Source organism: Schistocerca piceifrons, unplaced genomic scaffold, assembly GCF_021461385.2.
Source record: "Schistocerca piceifrons isolate TAMUIC-IGC-003096 unplaced genomic scaffold, iqSchPice1.1 HiC_scaffold_1870, whole genome shotgun sequence".
Taxonomy (NCBI): Eukaryota; Metazoa; Arthropoda; class Insecta; order Orthoptera; family Acrididae; genus Schistocerca; species Schistocerca piceifrons.
In genome coordinates, this window is record NW_025727757.1 from 3092547 (window position 1) to 3120464 (window position 27918).

Genomic DNA, 27918 nt, shown 5'->3' on the forward strand with positions numbered 1-27918 from the left:
ATTATGGACTTTCTCACGCAATTGCACGATACTTTTTTTAGGCCTCCTTTTACCACCTGGAATTTATCTGGAGGGATTATCTGTGCTACGTAAGCTACGTTTACTGAAGACAAGTCTCGTCTTTGCAATGACCGGTTGTGTTAATAGTAACAGAAGAAACTACAATAATGAATGACCTCTTCAAAAAAACATTATATTGGATAAACAAAGCTGCTTAGTACCACCTCAAAGTAAAAAATAAATTTCTTCAGAAATTATAACAAAAGGAATCCACTTTGAGAATAACAATGGACCCATTCTCAGAACAGCAACTGCGTATGATTGACTTACTTATAAATCAAATGCATCTCTTCTCTCAGTAAAATTATATGCCTTAGCACAAAAATAAAGAAATAGAAAATAATTAACTTTCCTTGACACAATACCACACTACTGCAGCTATTAATACAACAAAGGTACCAGGAGAACGTTCTGGAAGTTTGATTGATACTTGTCACCGAGTTTTGTTCTATGATCTAGTGTTGGTGCAACCTAAACTCTTAGAAGATGACAGCTGCTCAGGTGGGAGAAACATTTCCTGCAAAAATTTCCATAGGCTACAATAATTCCAGTAAGGCAGCTGACAATTATGTGATTTTATTTCATCAATTACAAAATCAAGTCGAAAGTACACATTAGGTAGGTAAGGCCACTAGTGAAAGTTGATTATTGGTAAACAAGGAAAAGAATGTTTTGTAAAGGCTGTAATTAACCTCCAGGAAAAGGAAACGCTCATCCAGTGAGGAGCATCCTCCGCTATCAACAAAACAATGGCACTGGACTAAAAGTTTGATGGTCTGTTAAAATGGCTCTAGCTTCATATGATTAAGCTCTGTGTTCGAGTCACTGATCAGCCGAACACTAAACAACTATGAAAAGACCCTCTTAGCTTCTGCTGAGTTCAGTTAAACAACATAGTCCGACAATTAGAAGCTCACCATCAACCTTTCCTATACCAGAAATTTTATTTCATTACTGAACCAATGATCATGTCGATTATGTAGAATGCTGTATCTGTCGTATGTAGAGTCTTTTATCTGTAATGGAAATTCTTTGGTAACGTATACATATTTCAGTTATGTGAACTTTTGGAACAAAGTTTAAATTAAGCTTATTAATGTAAATAACTACTGGAATGATTATTATGTAATGCACTGTAAATGACTTGGTCCATAGTTAGGGAATGCAGGGTTGAATGTAAAAAATGTGGGGAATCCCTGCAGCTACAGAAGTAGCCTGGCAGAATGGAAAAGGTGTCGTTCACGCAAGCGGCAACTTGTCCCTTGCGACGGCTAAGGAGTCTGGCTTGAGCAGTGCTGTGGTTAATATCTCGCTAGCAGTAGCGGAACATTGTGGCTCATTCTTGCAGTTTTGAGGCAGAGGAGCTAAGAGTGTTACTTATGCACCTTTGATTCTGCATTTGGTGATACCATGTATAATGGCACGGTTTTCGGCCCTGCAAAAATATAATTCAGAAGACCTATAACAGGGCGAGGCCAACAGTACTGCCATGACTACATCGCCGCCATGTTAACAGCCACTGCAAATCACGCCACCAGTGCCACCAGCCTTCCAACAAAATGTTTATATTTGGCACTCTGTAAATGGACCAGGTATTTGCGAAATTTGGTTGATTTTCATAATAATCGTGGTATTGCTAAAAGCTCTGTCTTGCACCTGTGATTATCCCAAATCACAAACCTCACCAGGAATCCTATCCTAGTGAATTTAATTCCGAGTGTGCTAATTTATCATGAAAAGACTATTCAGAAATAGTTGTGATTACTTTCTGATGTGTGGAGTTGTGTTTAAAGTTCAGTTTTATAGTTTGAGAAATACTACACTGCCAGTGTGGTTTTCAATCTATCTGCAATCATTTTCTTAAATAATTTGCCTTACTTAAAAAAGTACCAGTAAATAGTAAAGTTGTTAGTTAAAAGAATAATAATATTGAATAGAAGTAAAAAAGATTATTAATTATGCACTTTGATCAGAATTACAAAGCTCTATCACTGTTCATTTTATGAGTAGGTGTTTGAACTTGAATATAAAATTTTTTTGGCATTTGCACAGTCAACCATATTTTGAGAAGGTTAAAAGACTGCTTTTCAAAGCACACTTGTTATTTGAAGAGTTATAGTTTGTTGTGCTTCACTTAATGAATAATTATTCATGACAATACTCACAATTTCCCATACACACTTGAGTAGTTTTGTTAATGAGCATGGTTCATCAAACCATTAAAGTTTAATAGCCCTCATGTGCTATGCCAGTTGGTTAATGAAGCAAAGCAAAGGTCCCTCCAGAGCCACTGTAGTTAGATTTGCTTTCTGTTTAATTGCTTCAAACTGAGCTCAAGAAAGAAATATTTACTGTGTTTGCTATTTTAATGCAAGCTGGTTCATGTAATGGCATAGAGAAACTCTACTAAGCAATGATGTTATAGAGTATGATCATAATAAACCCCGATTTAAATCAGAATCATTTCATGCTCTGCCCTGTTCAGTAATGCTATTAGTATCATGTGTGTTGGTGACCGGTTGTATTAACTGCTGCATCTAGTTCATTCAAGGTACATCGTCTTCACTTCCAAGTTAGTACTACATTTATCTGCAAGGTTAGGTTACTGTGTTCTAGTGCGAACAGATGTCAAGAAAGAGTTTAGTAGGTGTTAAACAAAGTTAAGTTAGCCCTAGCACTGCCCTGAGCTTTATTACATTGTTTGACAAAAATTCCTAATTAGGCTGGCGACATATTAATACGTAATATTAAACTTGCTTTTGTGCTGGAGAACATCTGTTCCTCACCCACCTGTTTAGTGTTGGTTATACTCTGCTGGAGTGTTTTGGAAGTGAATCCCAGTCAAACAGATTGTTTGTTCTGTTCCCATTAGGTTATCTCACGGTCACAACTTTCTCAAAAATTCCTCATAGAGGTTTAATGTAATCACTGACTGCCATTTATGGTGGTCGGTGTTACCATTACAAGCACTCCCTTTGGAGGAGCCCTCCTGCACCATTCCACCACATGATGGCTGACTTGCTGCTAGTACATTTGTATGGCTGCTTCGGTATCTTGGCATTTTCAGCTCTTAAGGAGGGAGGCAGAGCTTTAGTTGGTAAAGACATTTCCAGCTGGAGTACATCACAACCAGACACACATTATAGAATCAGATATTGGATTTTAAGGTGTACCCAGGACCAGATGTACAGTCAGATCACAATTTAGTTATGACAATGAGTGAAGTAAATTTTAAGAGAGTTGTTACGTGAATTCAGTGTGTAAATAAATAGGATACTGAAGTACACAGGAATGGAATGTGAATTTTAACTTCTATGAGGCTCTAGATAATCTGATATTGAATGGCGATCAAACGAATTTTCAAGTTCGTCTATATAATCGATGAGAGACAATTCATAACAACAGACAGCCAGAAAAAGACATCCAAACACTACAGAAGTGACCAAGCGCTGGTAAGTGTGATAGCTTATGCACAATGAGCCAAACAGCTCATGAATCCAACTTACTGACAAAAATAACAATATCCAGAAGAATGGAAGACAAAGCTTATGATCTGTTTGAGGATGCTAAATTTGGAGTAATGGATCCAGGGAGGACAACTTGACCTTCAACCTTATAGTGGCAGGAATGTGTGAGAAAAATCAAGAGATATTTATTGGATTTGTAGATCTTTACCTGACATTTGACAGCATGAAACAGTGAATTTTTTTTTCTCTAAAAGGTACGTATATGGTACAGCAGATAACATAGAATATGAGCCATAATCAACAAGAATTGGTACTCTGAATCAAAGATGATTAAAGATAAAGATGCAGGTAGTCTCCACAAATGTTCAGATGAACACTGAAGAATCATTGGTGGAATTGAAGAAACTTCCAGGAATTTAATTAAAACTGAAGGTGAAAACGATTTTGTTTAATAAAATTCACTGGTGATATTTCTGTGTTCACTGAAAGTCTGAATGAATCACCAGAGTTGATGAATGTAAGAAATAGTTGAATGAACACTAAATCAGGATTAATGAATGGAAGAAAGAGGAAAGTATTGCTGAGTAGCAGAAATAACATTGGTGGCAATGTTTACATCGGAATTAAGGACCACGCAGTAGACTGCTTGTAGTGACTATTACACATGAAGCTAATTTACACTGAGGGACAGAGCGTGGTTGTCACAAGGAGTAATGTTGCATGGGAAAGCAGGAGATTCCTTGTAAAACAAAGTTACTAATACCAAGGATAGGCCTTAATTTGTATTGGATGTCCCTTAATGTATGTTTGGAGCACAGTACTGCATAAAAATTAATCGTGGATTATGGAAAAAAACAAGAGGGGAATCTAAGCATTCCAAATTTGGTGCTATACAAGGATGTTTAAACTAGGTGAACTCATAACAGAACTGTGGAACGTCTCTGCAGAACAGGTGAGGATATTGTGATATGTGGAAAACTGTGACAAGTACGAGGGTCAGCATAGTAAGTTATATTTGAAGGCATCAGGGAATAACTGCCGTGGCACTAGAGGTAGTTGTTGAGGTTAAAAACTGAAGGGAAAGACAGACGAATGCATGCCACAAATGACAGTGGATTCTGGGTGCTCATGGCACTGTAAATCTGTTGCTCACACAGATAGACACATTGTCAACAGGAGGCAGAGTTTCTGTTTCGCATGTCTGTGGTTACAGGGACTGGCTGTTACAGCAGTGGGGCAACCAAGGTGGACCACTCCCTGACAAGCTAAGGCTCTGCTGACGTTTGCTTCTGGCTGGTGCTTGCAGAGTGTAATTTTTGTTACTAACAGAAACTTTATAGCAAATTATTGGGTTGTTTTTCCTGCCTCATTCCTGACGAGAACCAAAAATGGTCTCATAAATGTGTGCATGTGTGACCTCTGCTAGATCATTCCAATACATCTAGAGTAACATACAATTATCTCATTTGACATTGTGTTACACATTCAGTGCACTCATACTCTACCTGCCACTAAATTTTCTGTGGATGACATTGCATGAATTATTGCTGGCATTGGTTTGCTGATCTTGATGAGAATAAGTCACTGAACTGTTGACAATAGCTATTTTCTCTACCAACCTATTCTTAATTAACCTCTCTCCCATGATACTATGATCTATTCCTGAGGATACCACCCATGAATGTATGTTCTGATGCTTTTGAGTATTTATTTCTGATCTACCTTACAATGTTGTGTGTGTGTGTGTGTGTGTGTGTGTGTGTTGAGGGAACTCACCGCATTTGAGAGACAGTGGCCTTATCAGGTTGAGTAGTCGTGGGCTGCGCAGCAGCAGGTGTCTGGCGAAGTGCGCTGGCAGAGGTGGCGGCAGCGGCGGAGGTGGTGGTGGTTCTGGTTGTGGTACTCAGCTCCGTAACGACTGGTGCGCTGCACATACAGAGAGAGGCAGGGTGTGAGCTGGCTGGTGTTTCCTCGTGGGGATGTGGGGGTGCCTCCCTATGGCCAGCACTGCTGAGGGACCATCCACACACTGGCAACTATATGGACGACATGTGCCACATATTGGGACAGGGCTCCCGTCAATACAAATGAATGACCAGTAAGCTAGTAACTATCAGCTGCACCACCCGAGCTTCCCACGGCAGTCGCCGAACACGATACAACATGTAGTTCAAAACAAAGTGCAGCCAGAAGGTACATACATTTGCAAAAACTCAATTACAGAATTACTGGAGAGGTCAGCTCAGGTATTATCACCATCAAATCTATACCAACGGCCTGAATTCCACTCCACCTACGTTGTATGCACCCACATAATGTTACAGTCTTACAGTCCCTCCGATCTCTTTTCAGTACGGGCATTTCACTCTACAAAATGGTTACTACGAGACACTACTTGAAGAAATTCATCTGTAATACTGAGTCCACAATCAGACTAATGTCACGATAATGTATATATCACGAAACCTGGTATAATCAGGTGACAGTCTACAACACTTGTAAACTCAAGTTTATTGCAATAAATGACATTCCAGAAACTTAAGTTTCAACTTTAAATTACATGACTAAGACATTTGTATTACAATTAAGCAACTATTGTCTCTTAAGTAAGTATGAAAGATCTTAAATATCATTTTGGCCACATGTAAGCATGTGTGTGCAAATGTTGAAATGACATAGCATAAAGTTTTGTGTTAGATGATTCAAACCCAGCAAGTAATAGGATTGTTAACTAAGGGCAATAATACATTACATATCCAAATATAGCTAGATGCGAATCTGAAATGTTGAGAAAGTATTTTGTACCTTCACTGGGATTTGAATCCAGCACCTATCATTGTTTTCTAACCACAAATACACATTAAACATCTGCTTAGACTAGCTGTAGCGCGATTTGCATATGTCTGAAACGGAAATAACTTAATGGAAACTTCTGTGTGGAGTGGAAATCTGCCTGCATGCATCATCGTTGTTGACTGCACACAAGAAAATGTTTATTATCGAATTCCTTTTTGCCAGTTGCTACGAATGACATGTCTTAACTTGAAATGATGGCCCGAAAAGTTTTGTGTGACAGTTGAAATCAACACCACCCATCATTGTTGAAAAGACACGTAGAGGCGATAAAAATAAAAATTACTTTTCTCCTTTGGTTTGATGAGCACATATTACTATTTCAAATGACACAATGAAATTATTTGCAGACAACCACGAATACAACGGATGCTAACTACTATGGACATATCCCTGGGAACAATTTCTTAGCACAAAAGACCTTTGTCACACCAGATGCATATTGTTACATTCTGAGGACTCATTAGCCTCTGATTGTACATTTTTTTCTAAGGACCAAACATTTTCATTTTATCAAGTTAAGGCCCAATGGCTCAAATGTCCACCCAACCATCCTGGTTTCCATTTTCCTTTTTTTCCTAAACTGATCAATGCAAATGCTGTGGCCTTTCCCTTGAAATGCCACTATCTATTTCCTTTCCCACATTTGAGTGCTGTAGATTCTGCTTCGTCTCTTATGGTCTTGCAGTCGATAGGACGTTTAACACTAAATTACTTCTTTCTTTCTTCCGCAATATTTGCTATTGAATTAAAGTGTTGCATGATGGTTAACTGGTCACATTTCATGACGTTTGCCAGTAATCAATTGGGCCATACTGGTAAACCACCACATCAAGACAAACCAACTCAAAATTAGAAAATTATTTTCCGATTTGATTTGTTCAGCGCACTTACCACATACACGCACAAAATACTTTGTGCACCATTTTCAAAGGCTTAAACAACAATCTTCATGACCATCAAGAGTACAACATTCAGTAAGTCACTCCAAGAATAATTTATAACTTCCAATAAAAAATTATGGCTGATAACTAAACTTATTGCAACCTGTATGAGAACATGTAAAACAAAATCTCTATGATCTTATGCATGAATCTACTTGTTTCAGTAAAATTATGGGTGGCCCTTTTAGGCAATATGCATCAATGTAGTACGCCACATAGAAAAAATTATGGACTATCTTACGCAATTGCACGATACTTTTTTTAGGCCTCCTTTTACCACCTGGAATTTATCTGGAGGGATTATCTGTGCTACGTAAGCTACGTTTACTGAAGACAAGTCTCGTCTTTGCAATGACCGGTTGTGTTAATAGTAACAGAAGAAACTACAATAATGAATGACCTCTTCAAAAAAACATTATATTGGATAAACAAAGCTGCTTAGTACCACCTCAAAGTAAAAAATAAATTTCTTCAGAAATTATAACATAAGGAATCCACTTCGAGAATAACAATGGACCCATTCTCAGAACAACAACTGCGTATGATTGACTTCCTTATAAATCAAATGCATCTCTTCTCTTAGTGAAATTATATGCCTTAGCACAAAAATAAAGAACTCGAAAATAATTAACTTTCCTTGACACAATACCACACTACTGCAGCTATTAATACAACAAAGGTACCAGGAGAACGTTCTGGAAGTTTGATTGATACTTGTCACCGAGTTTTGTTCTATGATCTAGTGTTGGTGCAACCTAAACTCTTAGAAGATGACAGCTGCTCAGGTGGGAGAAACATTTCCTGCAAAAATTTCCATAGGCTACAATAATTTCAGTAAGGCAGCTGACAATTATGTGATTTTATTTCATCGATTACAAAATCAAGTCGAAAGTACACATTAGGTAGGTAAGGCCACTAGTGAAAGTTGATTATTGGTAAACAAGGAAAAGAATGTTTTGTAAAGGCTGTAATTAACCTCCAGGAAAAGGAAACGCTCATCCAGTGAGGAGCATCCTCCGCTAACAACAAAACAATGGCACTGGACTGAAAGTTTGATGGTCTGTTAAAATGGCTCTAGCTTCATATGATTAAGCTCTGTGTTCGAGTCACTGATCAGCCGAACACTAAACAACTATGAAAAGACCCTCTTAGCTTCTGCTGAGTTCAGTTAAACAACATAGTCCGACAATTAGAAGCTCACCATCAACCTTTCCTATACCAGAAATTTTATTTCATTACTGAACCAATGATCATGTCGATTATGTAGAGTGCTGTATCTGTCGTATGTGGAGTCTTTTATCTGTAATGGAAATTCTTTGGTAACGTATACATATTTCAGTTATGTGAACTTTTGGAACAAAGTTTAAATTAAGCTTGTTAATGTAAATAACTACTGGAATGATTATTATGTAATGCACTGTAAATGACTTGGTCCATAGTTAGGGAATGCAGGGTTGAATGTAAAAAATGTGGGGAATCCCTGCAGCTACAGAAGTAGCCTGGCAGAATGGAAAAGGTGTCGTTCACGCAAGCGGCAACTTGTCCCTTGCGACGGCTAAGGAGTCTGGCTTGAGCAGTGCTGTGGTTAATATCTCGCTAGCAGTAGCGGAACATTGTGGCTCATTCTTGAAGTTTTGAGGCAGAGGAGCTAAGAGTGTTACTTATGCACCTTTGATTCTGCATTTGGTGATACCATGTATAATGGCATGGTTTTCGGCCCTGCAAAAATATAATTCAGAAGACCTATAACAGGGCGAGGCCAACAGTACTGCCATGACTACATCGCCGCCATGTTAACAGCCACTGCAAATCACGCCACCAGTGCCACCAGCCTTCCACCAAAATGTTTATATTTGGCACTCTGTAAATGGACTAGGTATTTGCGAAATTTGGTTGATTTTCATAATAATCGTGGTATTGCTAAAAGCTCTGTCTTGCACCTGTGATTATCCCAAATCACAAACCTCACCAGGAATCCTATCCTAGTGAATTTAATTCCGAGTGTGCTAATTTATCATGAAAAGACTATTCAGAAATAGTTGTGATTACTTTCTGATGTGTGGAGTTGTGTTTAAAGTTCAGTTTTATAGTTTGAGAAATACTACACTGCCAGTGTGGTTTTCAATCTATCTGCAATTATTTTCTTAAATAATTTGCCTTACTTAAAAAAGTACCAGTAAATAGTAAAGTTGTTAGTTAAAAGAATAATAATATTGAATAGAAGTAAAAAAGATTATTAATTATGCACTTTGATCAGAATTACAAAGCTCTATCACTGTTCATTTTATGAGTAGGTGTTTGAACTTGAATATAAAATTTTTTTGGCATTTGCACAGTCAACCATATTTTGAGAAGGTTAAAAGACTGCTTTTCAAAGCACACTTGTTATTTGAAGAGTTATAGTTTGTTGTGCTTCACTTAATGAATAATTATTCATGACAATACTCACAATTTCCCATACACACTTGAGTAGTTTTGTTAATGAGCATGGTTCATCAAACCATTAAAGTTTAATAGCCCTCATGTGCTAGGCCAGTTGGTTAATGAAGCAAAGCAAAGGTCCCTCCAGAGCCACTGTATTTAGATTTGCTATCTGTTTAATTGCTTCAAACTGAGCTCAAGAAAGAAATATTTACTGTGTTTGCTATTTTAATGCAAGCTGGTTCATGTAATGGCATAGAGAAACTCTACTAAGCAATGATGTTATAGAGTATGATCATAATAAACCCCGATTTAAATCAGAATCATTTCATGCTCTGCCCTGTTCAGTAATGCTATTAGTATCATGTGTGTTGGTGACCGGTTGTATTAACTGCTGCATCTAGTTCATTCAAGGTACATCGTCTTCACTTCCAAGTTAGTACTACATTTATCTGCAAGGTTAGGTTACTGTGTTCTAGTGCGAACAGATGTCAAGAAAGAGTTTAGTAGGTGTTAAACAAAGTTAAGTTAGCCCTAGCACTGCCCTGAGCTTTATTACATTGTTTGACAAAAATTCCTAATTAGGCTGGCGACATATTAATACGTAATATTAAACTTGCTTTTGTGCTGGAGAACATCTGTTCCTCACCCACCTGTTTAGTGTTGGTTATACTCTGCTGGAGTGTTTTGGAAGTGAATCCCAGTCAAACAGATTGTTTGTTCTGTTCCCATTAGGTTATCTCACGGTCACAACTTTCTCAAAAATTCCTCATAGAGGTTTAATGTAATCACTGACTGCCATTTATGGTGGTCGGTGTTACCATTACAAGCACTCCCTTTGGAGGAGCCCTCCTGCACCATTCCACCACATGATGGCTGACTTGCTGCTAGTACATTTGTATGGCTGCTTCGGTATCTTGGCATTTTCAGCTCTTAAGGAGGGAGGCAGAGCTTTAGTTGGTAAAGACATTTCCAGCTGGAGTACATCACAACCAGACACACATTATAGAATCAGATATTGGATTTTAAGGTGTACCCAGGACCAGATGTACAGTCAGATCACAATTTAGTTATGACAATGAGTGAAGTAAATTTTAAGAGAGTTGTTACGTGAATTCAGTGTGTAAATAAATAGGATACTGAAGTACACAGGAATGGAATGTGAATTTTAACTTCTATGAGGCTCTAGATAATCTGATATTGAATGGCGATCAAACGAATTTTCAAGTTCGTCTATATAATCGATGAGAGACAATTCATAACAACAGACAGCCAGAAAAAGACATCCAAACACTACAGAAGTGACCAAGCGCTGGTAAGTGTGATAGCTTACGCACAATGAGCCAAACAGCTCATGAATCCAACTTACTGACAAAAATAACAATATCCAGAAGAATGGAAGACAAAGCTTATGATCTGTTTGAGGATGCTAAATTTGGAGTAATGGATCCAGGGAGGACAACTTGACCTTCAACCTTATAGTGGCAGGAATGTGTGAGAAAAATCAAGAGATATTTATTGGATTTGTAGATCTTTACCTGACATTTGACAGCATGAAACAGTGAATTTTTTTTTCTCTAAAAGGTACGTATATGGTACAGCAGATAACATAGAATATGAGCCATAATCAACAAGAATCGGTACTCTGAATCAAAGATGATTAAAGATAAAGATGCAGGTAGTCTCCACAAATGTTCAGATGAACACTGAAGAATCATTGGTGGAATTGAAGAAACTTCCAGGAATTTAATTAAAACTGAAGGTGAAAACGATTTTGTTTAATAAAATTCACTGGTGATATTTCTGTGTTCACTGAAAGTCTGAATGAATCACCAGAGTTGATGAATGTAAGAAATAGTTGAATGAACACTAAATCAGGATTAATGAATGGAAGAAAGAGGAAAGTATTGCTGAGTAGCAGAAATAACATTGGTGGCAATGTTTACATCGGAATTAAGGACCACGCAGTAGACTGCTTGTAGTGACTATTACACATGAAGCTAATTTACACTGAGGGACAGAGCGTGGTTGTCACAAGGAGTAATGTTGCATGGGAAAGCAGGAGATTCCTTGTAAAACAAAGTTACTAATACCAAGGATAGGCCTTAATTTGTATTGGATGTCCCTTAATGTATGTTTGGAGCACAGTACTGCATAAAAATTAATCGTGGATTATGGAAAAAAACAAGAGGGGAATCTAAGCATTCCAAATTTGGTGCTATACAAGGATGTTTAAACTAGGTGAACTCATAACAGAACTGTGGAACGTCTCTGCAGAACAGGTGAGGATATTGTGATATGTGGAAAACTGTGACAAGTACGAGGGTCAGCATAGTAAGTTATATTTGAAGGCATCAGGGAATAACTGCCGTGGCACTAGAGGTAGTTGTTGAGGTTAAAAACTGAAGGGAAAGACAGACGAATGCATGCCACAAATGACAGTGGATTCTGGGTGCTCATGGCACTGTAAATCTGTTGCTCACACAGATAGACACATTGTCAACAGGAGGCAGAGTTTCTGTTTCGCATGTCTGTGGTTACAGGGACTGGCTGTTACAGCAGTGGGGCAACCAAGGTGGACCACTCCCTGACAAGCTAAGGCTCTGCTGACGTTTGCTTCTGGCTGGTGCTTGCAGAGTGTAATTTTTGTTACTAACAGAAACTTTATAGCAAATTATTGGGTTGTTTTTCCTGCCTCATTCCTGACGAGAACCAAAAATGGTCTCATAAATGTGTGCATGTGTGACCTCTGCTAGATCATTCCAATACATCTAGAGTAACATACAATTATCTCATTTGACATTGTGTTACACATTCAGTGCACTCATACTCTACCTGCCACTAAATTTTCTGTGGATGACATTGCATGAATTATTGCTGGCATTGGTTTGCTAAACTTGATGAGAATAAGTCACTGAACTGTTGACAATAGCTATTTTCTCTACCAACCTATTCTTAATTAACCTCTCTCCCATGATACTATGATCTATTCCTGAGGATACCACCCATGAATGTATGTTCTGATGCTTTTGAGTATTTATTTCTGATCTACCTTACAATGTTGTGTGTGTGTGTGTGTGTGTGTGTGTGTGTTGAGGGAACTCACCGCATTTGAGAGACAGTGGCCTTATCAGGTTGAGTAGTCGTGGGCTGCGCAGCAGCAGGTGTCTGGCGAAGTGCGCTGGCAGAGGTGGCGGCAGCGGCGGAGGTGGTGGTGGTTCTGGTTGTGGTACTCAGCTCCGTAACGACTGGTGCGCTGCACATACAGAGAGAGGCAGGGTGTGAGCTGGCTGGTGTTTCCTCGTGGGGATGTGGGGGTGCCTCCCTATGGCCAGCACTGCTGAGGGACCATCCACACACTGGCAACTATATGGACGACATGTGCCACATATTGGGACAGGGCTCCCGTCAATACAAATGAATGACCAGTAAGCTAGTAACTATCAGCTGCACCACCCGAGCTTCCCACGGCAGTCGCCGAACACGATACAACATGTAGTTCAAAACAAAGTGCAGCCAGAAGGTACATACATTTGCAAAAACTCAATTACAGAATTACTGGAGAGGTCAGCTCAGGTATTATCACCATCAAATCTATACCAACGGCCTGAATTCCACTCCACCTACGTTGTATGCACCCACATAATGTTACAGTCTTACAGTCCCTCCGATCTCTTTTCAGTACGGGCATTTCACTCTACAAAATGGTTACTACGAGACACTACTTGAAGAAATTCATCTGTAATACTGAGTCCACAATCAGACTAATGTCACGATAATGTATATATCACGAAACCTGGTATAATCAGGTGACAGTCTACAACACTTGTAAACTCAAGTTTATTGCAATAAATGACATTCCAGAAACTTAAGTTTCAACTTTAAATTACATGACTAAGACATTTGTATTACAATTAAGCAACTATTGTCTCTTAAGTAAGTATGAAAGATCTTAAATATCATTTTGGCCACATGTAAGCATGTGTGTGCAAATGTTGAAATGACATAGCATAAAGTTTTGTGTTAGATGATTCAAACCCAGCAAGTAATAGGATTGTTAACTAAGGGCAATAATACATTACATATCCAAATATAGCTAGATGCGAATCTGAAATGTTGAGAAAGTATTTTGTACCTTCACTGGGATTTGAATCCAGCACCTATCATTGTTTTCTAACCACAAATACACATTAAACATCTGCTTAGACTAGCTGTAGCGCGATTTGCATATGTCTGAAACGGAAATAACTTAATGGAAACTTCTGTGTGGAGTGGAAATCTGCCTGCATGCATCATCGTTGTTGACTGCACACAAGAAAATGTTTATTATCGAATTCCTTTTTGCCAGTTGCTACGAATGACATGTCTTAACTTGAAATGATGGCCCGAAAAGTTTTGTGTGACAGTTGAAATCAACACCACCCATCATTGTTGAAAAGACACGTAGAGGCGATAAAAATAAAAATTACTTTTCTCCTTTGGTTTGATGAGCACATATTACTATTTCAAATGACACAATGAAATTATTTGCAGACAACCACGAATACAACGGATGCTAACTACTATGGACATATCCCTGGGAACAATTTCTTAGCACAAAAGACCTTTGTCACACCAGATGCATATTGTTACATTCTGAGGACTCATTAGCCTCTGATTGTACATTTTTTTCTAAGGACCAAACATTTTCATTTTATCAAGTTAAGGCCCAATGGCTCAAATGTCCACCCAACCATCCTGGTTTCCATTTTCCTTTTTTTCCTAAACTGATCAATGCAAATGCTGTGGCCTTTCCCTTGAAATGCCACTATCTATTTCCTTTCCCACATTTGAGTGCTGTAGATTCTGCTTCGTCTCTTATGGTCTTGCAGTCGATAGGACGTTTAACACTAAATTACTTCTTTCTTTCTTCCGCAATATTTGCTATTGAATTAAAGTGTTGCATGATGGTTAACTGGTCACATTTCATGACGTTTGCCAGTAATCAATTGGGCCATACTGGTAAACCACCACATCAAGACAAACCAACTCAAAATTAGAAAATTATTTTCCGATTTGATTTGTTCAGCGCACTTACCACATACACGCACAAAATACTTTGTGCACCATTTTCAAAGGCTTAAACAACAATCTTCATGACCATCAAGAGTACAACATTCAGTAAGTCACTCCAAGAATAATTTATAACTTCCAATAAAAAATTATGGCTGATAACTAAACTTATTGCAACCTGTATGAGAACATGTAAAACAAAATCTCTATGATCTTATGCATGAATCTACTTGTTTCAGTAAAATTATGGGTGGCCCTTTTAGGCAATATGCATCAATGTAGTACGCCACATAGAAAAAATTATGGACTATCTTACGCAATTGCACGATACTTTTTTTAGGCCTCCTTTTACCACCTGGAATTTATCTGGAGGGATTATCTGTGCTACGTAAGCTACGTTTACTGAAGACAAGTCTCGTCTTTGCAATGACCGGTTGTGTTAATAGTAACAGAAGAAACTACAATAATGAATGACCTCTTCAAAAAAACATTATATTGGATAAACAAAGCTGCTTAGTACCACCTCAAAGTAAAAAATAAATTTCTTCAGAAATTATAACATAAGGAATCCACTTCGAGAATAACAATGGACCCATTCTCAGAACAGCAACTGCGTATGATTGACTTCCTTATAAATCAAATGCATCTCTTCTCTTAGTGAAATTATATGCCTTAGCACAAAAATAAAGAACTCGAAAATAATTAACTTTCCTTGACACAATACCACACTACTGCAGCTATTAATACAACAAAGGTACCAGGAGAACGTTCTGGAAGTTTGATTGATACTTGTCACCGAGTTTTGTTCTATGATCTAGTGTTGGTGCAACCTAAACTCTTAGAAGATGACAGCTGCTCAGGTGGGAGAAACATTTCCTGCAAAAATTTCCATAGGCTACAATAATTTCAGTAAGGCAGCTGACAATTATGTGCTTTTATTTCATCGATTACAAAATCAAGTCGAAAGTACACATTAGGTAGGTAAGGCCACTAGTGAAAGTTGATTATTGGTAAACAAGGAAAAGAATGTTTTGTAAAGGCTGTAATTAACCTCCAGGAAAAGGAAACGCTCATCCAGTGAGGAGCATCCTCCGCTAACAACAAAACAATGGCACTGGACTGAAAGTTTGATGGTCTGTTAAAATGGCTCTAGCTTCATATGATTAAGCTCTGTGTTCGAGTCACTGATCAGCCGAACACTAAACAACTATGAAAAGACCCTCTTAGCTTCTGCTGAGTTCAGTTAAACAACATAGTCCGACAATTAGAAGCTCACCATCAACCTTTCCTATACCAGAAATTTTATTTCATTACTGAACCAATGATCATGTCGATTATGTAGAGTGCTGTATCTGTCGTATGTGGAGTCTTTTATCTGTAATGGAAATTCTTTGGTAACGTATACATATTTCAGTTATGTGAACTTTTGGAACAAAGTTTAAATTAAGCTTGTTAATGTAAATAACTACTGGAATGATTATTATGTAATGCACTGTAAATGACTTGGTCCATAGTTAGGGAATGCAGGGTTGAATGTAAAAAATGTGGGGAATCCCTGCAGCTACAGAAGTAGCCTGGCAGAATGGAAAAGGTGTCGTTCACGCAAGCGGCAACTTGTCCCTTGCGACGGCTAAGGAGTCTGGCTTGAGCAGTGCTGTGGTTAATATCTCGCTAGCAGTAGCGGAACATTGTGGCTCATTCTTGAAGTTTTGAGGCAGAGGAGCTAAGAGTGTTACTTATGCACCTTTGATTCTGCATTTGGTGATACCATGTATAATGGCATGGTTTTCGGCCCTGCAAAAATATAATTCAGAAGACCTATAACAGGGCGAGGCCAACAGTACTGCCATGACTACATCGCCGCCATGTTAACAGCCACTGCAAATCACGCCACCAGTGCCACCAGCCTTCCACCAAAATGTTTATATTTGGCACTCTGTAAATGGACTAGGTATTTGCGAAATTTGGTTGATTTTCATAATAATCGTGGTATTGCTAAAAGCTCTGTCTTGCACCTGTGATTATCCCAAATCACAAACCTCACCAGGAATCCTATCCTAGTGAATTTAATTCCGAGTGTGCTAATTTATCATGAAAAGACTATTCAGAAATAGTTGTGATTACTTTCTGATGTGTGGAGTTGTGTTTAAAGTTCAGTTTTATAGTTTGAGAAATACTACACTGCCAGTGTGGTTTTCAATCTATCTGCAATCATTTTCTTAAATAATTTGCCTTACTTAAAAAAGTACCAGTAAATAGTAAAGTTGTTAGTTAAAAGAATAATAATATTGAATAGAAGTAAAAAAGATTATTAATTATGCACTTTGATCAGAATTACAAAGCCCTATCACTGTTCATTTTATGAGTAGGTGTTTGAACTTGAATATAAAATTTTTTTGGCATTTGCACAGTCAACCATATTTTGAGAAGGTTAAAAGACTGCTTTTCAAAGCACACTTGTTATTTGAAGAGTTATAGTTTGTTGTGCTTCACTTAATGAATAATTATTCATGACAATACTCACAATTTCCCATACACACTTGAGTAGTTTTGTTAATGAGCATGGTTCATCAAACCATTAAAGTTTAATAGCCCTCATGTGCTAGGCCAGTTGGTTAATGAAGCAAAGCAAAGGTCCCTCCAGAGCCACTGTATTTAGATTTGCTATCTGTTTAATTGCTTCAAACTGAGCTCAAGAAAGAAATATTTACTGTGTTTGCTATTTTAATGCAAGCTGGTTCATGTAATGGCATAGAGAAACTCTACTAAGCAATGATGTTATAGAGTATGATCATAATAAACCCCGATTTAAATCAGAATCATTTCATGCTCTGCCCTGTTCAGTAATGCTATTAGTATCATGTGTGTTGGTGACCGGTTGTATTAACTGCTGCATCTAGTTCATTCAAGGTACATCGTCTTCACTTCCAAGTTAGTACTACATTTATCTGCAAGGTTAGGTTACTGTGTTCTAGTGCGAACAGATGTCAAGAAAGAGTTTAGTAGGTGTTAAACAAAGTTAAGTTAGCCCTAGCACTGCCCTGAGCTTTATTACATTGTTTGACAAAAATTCCTAATTAGGCTGGCGACATATTAATACGTAATATTAAACTTGCTTTTGTGCTGGAGAACATCTGTTCCTCACCCACCTGTTTAGTGTTGGTTATACTCTGCTGGAGTGTTTTGGAAGTGAATCCCAGTCAAACAGATTGTTTGTTCTGTTCCCATTAGGTTATCTCACGGTCACAACTTTCTCAAAAATTCCTCATAGAGGTTTAATGTAATCACTGACTGCCATTTATGGTGGTCGGTGTTACCATTACAAGCACTCCCTTTGGAGGAGCCCTCCTGCACCATTCCACCACATGATGGCTGACTTGCTGCTAGTACATTTGTATGGCTGCTTCGGTATCTTGGCATTTTCAGCTCTTAAGGAGGGAGGCAGAGCTTTAGTTGGTAAAGACATTTCCAGCTGGAGTACATCACAACCAGACACACATTATAGAATCAGATATTGGATTTTAAGGTGTACCCAGGACCAGATGTACAGTCAGATCACAATTTAGTTATGACAATGAGTGAAGTAAATTTTAAGAGAGTTGTTACGTGAATTCAGTGTGTAAATAAATAGGATACTGAAGTACACAGGAATGGAATGTGAATTTTAACTTCTATGAGGCTCTAGATAATCTGATATTGAATGGCGATCAAACGAATTTTCAAGTTCGTCTATATAATCGATGAGAGACAATTCATAACAACAGACAGCCAGAAAAAGACATCCAAACACTACAGAAGTGACCAAGCGCTGGTAAGTGTGATAGCTTACGCACAATGAGCCAAACAACTCATGAATCCAACTTACTGACAAAAATAACAATATCCAGAAGAATGGAAGACAAAGCTTATGATCTGTTTGAGGATGCTAAATTTGGAGTAATGGATCCAGGGAGGACAACTTGACCTTCAACCTTATAGTGGCAGGAATGTGTGAGAAAAATCAAGAGATATTTATTGGATTTGTAGATCTTTACCTGACATTTGACAGCATGAAACAGTGAATTTTTTTTTCTCTAAAAGGTACGTATATGGTACAGCAGATAACATAGAATATGAGCAATAATCAACAAGAATTGGTACTCTGAATCAAAGATGATTAAAGATAAAGATGCAGGTAGTCTCCACAAATGTTCAGATGAACACTGAAGAATCATTGGTGGAATTGAAGAAACTTCCAGGAATTTAATTAAAACTGAAGGTGAAAACGATTTTGTTTAATAAAATTCACTGGTGATATTTCTGTGTTCACTGAAAGTCTGAATGAATCACCAGAGTTGATGAATGTAAGAAATAGTTGAATGAACACTAAATCAGGATTAATGAATGGAAGAAAGAGGAAAGTATTGCTGAGTAGCAGAAATAACATTGGTGGCAATGTTTACATCGGAATTAAGGACCACGCAGTAGACTGCTTGTAGTGACTATTACACATGAAGCTAATTTACACTGAGGGACAGAGCGTGGTTGTCACAAGGAGTAATGTTGCATGGGAAAGCAGGAGATTCCTTGTAAAACAAAGTTACTAATACCAAGGATAGGCCTTAATTTGTATTGGATGTCCCTTAATGTATGTTTGGAGCACAGTACTGCATAAAAATTAATCGTGGATTATGGAAAAAAACAAGAGGGGAATCTAAGCATTCCAAATTTGGTGCTATACAAGGATGTTTAAACTAGGTGAACTCATAACAGAACTGTGGAACGTCTCTGCAGAACAGGTGAGGATATTGTGATATGTGGAAAACTGTGACAAGTACGAGGGTCAGCATAGTAAGTTATATTTGAAGGCATCAGGGAATAACTGCCGTGGCACTAGAGGTAGTTGTTGAGGTTAAAAACTGAAGGGAAAGACAGAGGAATGCATGCCACAAATGACAGTGGATTCTGGGTGCTCATGGCACTGTAAATCTGTTGCTCACACAGATAGACACATTGTCAACAGGAGGCAGAGTTTCTGTTTCGCATGTCTGTGGTTACAGGGACTGGCTGTTACAGCAGTGGGGCAACCAAGGTGGACCACTCCCTGACAAGCTAAGGCTCTGCTGACGTTTGCTTCTGGCTGGTGCTTGCAGAGTGTAATTTTTGTTACTAACAGAAACTTTATAGCAAATTATTGGGTTGTTTTTCCTGCCTCATTCCTGACGAGAACCAAAAATGGTCTCATAAATGTGTGTATGTGTGACCTCTGCTAGATCATTCCAATACATCTAGAGTAACATACAATTATCTCATTTGACATTGTGTTACACATTCAGTGCACTCATACTCTACCTGCCACTAAATTTTCTGTGGATGACATTGCATGAATTATTGCTGGCATTGGTTTGCTAAACTTGATGAGAATAAGTCACTGAACTGTTGACAATAGCTATTTTCTCTACCAACCTATTCTTAATTAACCTCTCTCCCATGATACTATGATCTATTCCTGAGGATACCACCCATGAATGTATGTTCTGATGCTTTTGAGTATTTATTTCTGATCTACCTTACAATGTTGTGTGTGTGTGTGTGTGTGTGTGTGTGTGTGTGTTGAGGGAACTCACCGCATTTGAGAGACAGTGGCCTTATCAGGTTGAGTAGTCGTGGGCTGCGCAGCAGCAGGTGTCTGGCGAAGTGCGCTGGCAGAGGTGGCGGCAGCGGCGGAGGTGGTGGTGGTTCTGGTTGTGGTACTCAGCTCCGTAACGACTGGTGCGCTGCACATACAGAGAGAGGCAGGGTGTGAGCTGGCTGGTGTTTCCTCGTGGGGATGTGGGGGTGCCTCCCTATGGCCAGCACTGCTGAGGGACCATCCACACACTGGCAACTATATGGACGACATGTGCCACATATTGGGACAGGGCTCCCGTCAATACAAATGAATGACCAGTAAGCTAGTAACTATCAGCTGCACCACCCGAGCTTCCCACGGCAGTCGCCGAACACGATACAACATGTAGTTCAAAACAAAGTGCAGCCAGAAGGTACATACATTTGCAAAAACTCAATTACAGAATTACTGGAGAGGTCAGCTCAGGTATTATCACCATCAAATCTATACCAACGGCCTGAATTCCACTCCACCTAAGTTGTATGCACCCACATAATGTTACAGTCTTACAGTCCCTCCGATCTCTTTTCAGTACGGGCATTTCACTCTACAAAATGGTTACTACGAGACACTACTTGAAGAAATTCATCTGTAATACTGAGTCCACAATCAGACTAATGTCACGATAATGTAAATATCACGAAACCTGGTATAATCAGGTGACAGTCTACAACACTTCTAAACTCAAGTTTATTGCAATAAATGACATTCCAGAAACTTAAGTTTCAACTTTAAATTACATGACTAAGACATTTGTATTACAATTAAGCAACTATTGTCTCTTAAGTAAGTATGAAAGATCTTAAATATCATTTTGGCCACATGTAAGCATGTGTGTGCAAATGTTGAAATGACATAGCATAAAGTTTTGTGTTAGATGATTCAAACCCAGCAAGTAATAGGATTGTTAACTAAGGGCAATAATACATTACATATCCAAATATAGCTAGATGCGAATCTGAAATGTTGAGAAAGTATTTTGTACCTTCACTGGGATTTGAATCCAGCACCTATCATTGTTTTCTAACCACAAATACACATTAAACATCTGCTTAGACTAGCTGTAGCGAGATTTGCATATGTCTGAAACGGAAATAACTTAATGGAAACTTCTGTGTGGAGTGGAAATCTAAGCCTGCATGCTGCATGCCTGCATGCATCATCGTTGTTGACTGCACACAAGAAAATGTTTATTATCGAATTCCTTTTTGCCAGTTGCTACGAGTGACACGTCTTAACTTGAAATGATGGCCCGAAAAGTTTTGTGTGACAGTTGAAATCAACACCACCCATCATTGTTGAAAAGACACGTAGAGGCGATAAAAATAAAAATTACTTTTCTCCTTTGGTTTGATGAGCACATATTACTATTTCAAATGACACAATGAAATTATTTGCAGACAACCACGAATACAACGGATGCTAACTACTATGGACATATCCCTGGGAACAATTTCTTAGCACAAAAGACCTTTGTCACACCAGATGCATATTGTTACATTCTGAGGACTCATTAGCCTGTGATTGTACATTTTTTTCTAAGGACCAAACATTTTCATTTTATCAAGTTAAGGCCCAATGGCTCAAATGTCCACCCAACCATCCTGGTTTACATTTTCCTTTTTTTTCCTAAACTGATCAATGCAAATGCTGTGGCCTTTCCCTTGAAATGCCACTATCTATTTCCTTTCCCACATTTGAGTGCTGTAGATTCTGCTTCGTCTCTTATGGTCTTGCAGTCGATAGGACGTTTAACACTAAATTACTTCTTTCTTTCTTCCGCAATATTTGCTATTGAATTAAAGTGTTGCATGATGGTTAACTGGTCACATTTCATGACGTTTGCCAGTAATCAATTGGGCCATACTGGTAAACCACCACATCAAGACAAACCAACTCAAAATTAGAAAATTATTTTCCGATTTGATTTGTTCAGCGCACTTACCACATACACGCACAAAATACTTTGTGCACCATTTTCAAAGGCTTAAACAACAATCTTCATGACCATCAAGAGTACAACATTCAGTAAGTCACTCCAAGAATAATTTATAACTTCCAATAAAAAATTATGGCTGATAACTAAACTTATTGCAACCTGTATGAGAACATGTAAAACAAAATCTCTATGATCTTATGCATGAATCTACTTGTTTCAGTAAAATTATGGGTGGCCCTTTTAGGCAATATGCATCAATGTAGTACGCCACATAGAAAAAATTATGGACTATCTTACGCAATTGCACGATACTTTTTTTAGGCCTCCTTTTACCACCTGGAATTTATCTGGAGGGATTATCTGTGCTACGTAAGCTACGTTTACTGAAGACAAGTCTCGTCTTTGCAATGACCGGTTGTGTTAATAGTAACAGAAGAAACTACAATAATGAATGACCTCTTCAAAAAAACATTATATTGGATAAACAAAGCTGCTTAGTACCACCTCAAAGTAAAAAATAAATTTCTTCAGAAATTATAACAAAAGGAATCCACTTCGAGAATAACAATGGACCCATTCTCAGAACAGCAACTGCGTATGATTGACTTCCTTATAAATCAAATGCATCTCTTCTCTTAGTGAAATTATATGCCTTAGCACAAAAATAAAGAACTCGAAAATAATTAACTTTCCTTGACACAATACCACACTACTGCAGCTATTAATACAACAAAGGTACCAGGAGAACGTTCTGGAAGTTTGATTGATACTTGTCACCGAGTTTTGTTCTATGATCTAGTGTTGGTGCAACCTAAACTCTTAGAAGATGACAGCTGCTCAGGTGGGAGAAACATTTCCTGCAAAAATTTCCATAGGCTACAATAATTCCAGTAAGGCAGCTGACAATTATGTGATTTTATTTCATCGATTACAAAATCAAGTCGAAAGTACACATTAGGTAGGTAAGGCCACTAGTGAAAGTTGATTATTGGTAAACAAGGAAAAGCATGTTTTGTAAAGGCTGTAATTAACCTCCAGGAAAAGGAAACGCTCATCCAGTGAGGAGCATCCTCCACTAACAACAAAACAATGGCACTGGACTGAAAGTTTGATGGTCTGTTAAAATGGCTCTAGCTTCATATGATTAAGCTCTGTGTTCGAGTCACTGATCAGCCGAACACTAAACAACTATGAAAAGACCTTCTTAGCTTCTGCTGAGTTCAGTTAAACAACATAGTCCGACAATTAGAAGCTCACCATCAACCTTTCCTATACCAGAAATTTTATTTCATTACTGAACCAATGATCATGTCGATTATGTAGAGTGCTGTATTTGTCGTATGTAGAGCTTTTATCTGTAATGGAAATTCTTTGGTAACGTATACATATTTCAGTTATGTGAACTTTTGGAACAAAGTTTAAATTAAGCTTGTTAATGTAAATAACTACTGGAATGATTATTATGTAATGCACTGTAAATGACTTGGTCCATAGTTAGGGAATGCAGGGTTGAATGTAAAAAATGTGGGGAATCCCTGCAGCTACAGAAGTAGCCTGGCAGAATGGAAAAGGTGTCGTTCACGCAAGCGGCAACTTGTCCCTTGCGACGGCTAAGGAGTCTGGCTTGAGCAGTGCTGTGGTTAATATCTCGCTAGCAGTAGCAGAACATTGTGGCTCATTCTTGCAGTTTTGAGGCAGAGGAGCTAAGAGCGTTGCTTATGCACCTTTGATTCTGCATTTGGTGATACCATGTATAATGGCACGGTTTTCGGCCCTGCAAAAATATAATTCAGAAGACCTATAACAGGGCGAGGCCAACAGTACTGCCATGACTACATCGCCGTCATGTTAACAGCTACTGCAAATCATGCCACCAGTGCCACCAGCCTTCCACCAAAATGTTTATATTTGGCACTCTGTAAATGGACCAGGTATTTGTGAAATTTGGTTGATTTCAATAATAATCGTGGTATTGCTAAAAGCTCTGTCTTGCACCTGTGATTATCCCAAATCACAAACCTCACCAGGAATCCTATCCTAGTGAATTTAATTCCGAGTGTGCTAATTTATCATGAAAAGACTATTCAGAAATAGTTGTGATTACTTTCTGATGTGTGGAGTTGTGTTTAAAGTTCAGTTTTATAGTTTGAGAAATACTACACTGCCAGTGTGGTTTTCAATCTATCTGCAATCATTTTCTTAAATAATTTGCCTTACTTAAAAAAGTACCAGTAAATAGTAAAGTTGTTAGTTAAAAGAATAATAATATTGAATAGAAGTAAAAAAGATTATTAATTATGCACTTTGATCAGAATTACAAAGCTCTATCACTGTTCATTTTATGAGCAGGTGTTTGAACTTGAATATAAAATTTTTTTGGCATTTGCACAGTCAACCATATTTTGAGAAGGTTAAAAGACTGCTTTTCAAAGCACACTTGTTATTTGAAGAGTTATAGTTTGTTGTGCTTCACTTAATGAATAATTATTCATGACAATACTCACAATTTCCCATACACACTTGAGTAGTTTTGTTAATGAGCATGGTTCATCAAACCATTAAAGTTTAATAGCCCTCATGTGCTAGGCCAGTTGGTTAATGAAGCAAAGCAAAGGTCCCTCCAGAGCCACTGTAGTTAGATTTGCTTTCTGTTTAATTGCTTCAAACTGAGCTCAAGAAAGAAATATTTACTGTGTTTGCTATTTTAATGCAAGCTGGTTCATGTAATGGCATAGAGAAACTCTACTAAGCAATGATGTTATAGAGTATGATCATAATAAACCCCGATTTAAATCAGAATCATTTCATGCTCTGCCCTGTTCAGTAATGCTATTAGTATCATGTGTGTTGGTGACCGGTTGTATTAACTGCTGCATCTAGTTCATTCAAGGTACATCGTCTTCACTTCCAAGTTAGTACTACATTTATCTGCAAGGTTAGGTTATTGTGTTCTAGTGCGAACAGATGTCAAGAAAGAGTTTAGTAGGTGTTAAACAAAGTTAAGTTAGCCCTAGCACTGCCCTGAGCTTTATTACATTGTTTGACAAAAATTCCTAATTAGGCTGGCGACATATTAATACGTAATATTAAACTTGCTTTTGTGCTGGAGAACATCTGTTCCTCACCCACCTGTTTAGTGTTGGTTATACTCTGCTGGAGTGTTTTGGAAGTGAATCCCAGTCAAACAGATTGTTTGTTCTGTTCCCATTAGGTTATCTCACGGTCACAACTTTCTCAAAAATTCCTCATAGAGGTTTAATGTAATCACTGACTGCCATTTATGGTGGTCGGTGTTACCATTACAAGCACTCCCTTTGGAGGAGCCCTCCTGCACCATTCCACCACATGATGGCTGACTTGCTGCTAGTACATTTGTATGGCTGCTTCGGTATCTTGGCATTTTCAGCTCTTAAGGAGGGAGGCAGAGCTTTAGTTGGTAAAGACATTTCCAGCTGGAGTACATCACAACCAGACACACATTATAGAATCAGATATTGGATTTTAAGGTGTACCCAGGACCAGATGTACAGTCAGATCACAATTTAGTTATGACAATGAGTGAAGTAAATTTTAAGAGAGTTGTTACGTGAATTCAGTGTGTAAATAAATAGGATACTGAAGTACACAGGAATGGAATGTGAATTTTAACTTCTATGAGGCTCTAGATAATCTGATATTGAATGGCGATCAAACGAATTTTCAAGTTCGTCTATATAATCGATGAGAGACAATTCATAACAACAGACAGCCCGAAAAAGACATCCAAACACTACAGAAGTGACCAAGCGCTGGTAAGTGTGATAGCTTACGCACAATGAGCCAAACAACTCATGAATCCAACTTACTGACAAAAATAACAATATCCAGAAGAATGGAAGACAAAGCTTATGATCTGTTTGAGGATGCTAAATTTGGAGTAATGGATCCAGTGAGGACAACTTGACCTTCAACCTTATAGTGGCAGGAATGTGTGAGAAAAATCAAGAGATATTTATTGGATTTGTAGATCTTTACCTGACATTTGACAGCATGAAACAGTGAATTTTTTTTTCTCTAAAAGGTGCGTATATGGTACAGCAGATAACATAGAATATGAGCAATAATCAACAAGAATTGGTACTCTGAATCAAAGATGATTAAAGATAAAGATGCAGGTAGTCTCCACAAATGTTCAGATGAACACTGAAGAATCATTGGTGGAATTGAAGAAACTTCCAGGAATTTAATTAAAACTGAAGGTGAAAACGATTTTGTTTAATAAAATTCACTGGTGATATTTCTGTGTTCACTGAAAGTCTGAATGAATCACCAGAGTTGATGAATGTAAGAAATAGTTGAATGAACACTAAATCAGGATTAATGAATGGAAGAAAGAGGAAAGTATTGCTGAGTAGCAGAAATAACATTGGTGGCAATGTTTACATCGGAATTAAGGACCACGCAGTAGACTGCTTGTAGTGACTATTACACATGAAGCTAATTTACACTGAGGGACAGAGCGTGGTTGTCACAAGGAGTAATGTTGCATGGGAAAGCAGGAGATTCCTTGTAAAACAAAGTTACTAATACCAAGGATAGGCCTTAATTTGTATTGGATGTCCCTTAATGTATGTTTGGAGCACAGTACTGCATAAAAATTAATCGTGGATTATGGAAAAAAACAAGAGGGGAATCTAAGCATTCCAAATTTGGTGCTATACAAGGATGTTTAAACTAGGTGAACTCATAACAGAACTGTGGAACGTCTCTGCAGAACAGGTGTGGATATTGTGATATGTGGAAAACTGTGACAAGTACGAGGGTCAGCATAGTAAGTTATATTTGAAGGCATCAGGGAATAACTGCCGTGGCACTAGAGGTAGTTGTTGAGGTTAAAAACTGAAGGGAAAGACAGACGAATGCATGCCACAAATGACAGTGGATTCTGGGTGCTCATGGCACTGTAAATCTGTTGCTCACACAGATAGACGACACATTGTCAACAGGAGGCAGAGTTTCTGTTTCGCATGTCTGTGGTTACTGGGACTGGCTGTTACAGCAGTGGGGCAACCAAGGTGGACCACTCCCTGACAAGCTAAGGCTCTGCTGACGTTTGCTTCTGGCTGGTGCTTGCAGAGTGTAATTTTTGTTACTAACAGAAACTTTATAGCAAATTATTGGGTTGTTTTTCCTGCCTCATTCCTGACGAGAACCAAAAATGGTCTCATAAATGTGTGTATGTGTGACCTCTGCTAGATCATTCCAATACATCTAGAGTAACATACAATTATCTCATTTGACATTGTGTTACACATTCAGTGCACTCATACTCTACCTGCCACTAAATTTTCTGTGGATGACATTGCATGAATTATTGCTGGCATTGGTTTGCTGATCTTGATGAGAATAAGTCACTGAACTGTTGACAATAGCTATTTTCTCTACCAACCTATTCTTAATTAACCTCTCTCCCATGATACTATGATCTATTCCTGAGGATACCACCCATGAATGTATGTTCTGATGCTTTTGAGTATTTATTTCTGATCTACC

The 27918-nt window shown here is 38.2% G+C and overlaps 1 protein-coding gene across 1 annotated transcript in view; it reads right to left on the reverse strand.

The window, feature by feature from the left end:
- The window catches only part of LOC124741120 (mucin-2-like), a 261502-nt gene that overhangs the window by 167699 nt on the left and 65885 nt on the right, over positions 1–27918 (reverse strand). The window contains exons 7-9 of the mRNA XM_047248654.1: positions 20404–20553; positions 12852–13001; positions 5304–5453 (exon numbers count right to left, since the gene is read on the reverse strand). Of these exons, the coding sequence (XP_047104610.1) occupies positions 5304–5453; positions 12852–13001; positions 20404–20553 (450 nt within the window). The remainder of the gene's footprint in view (positions 1–5303; positions 5454–12851; positions 13002–20403; positions 20554–27918) is intronic.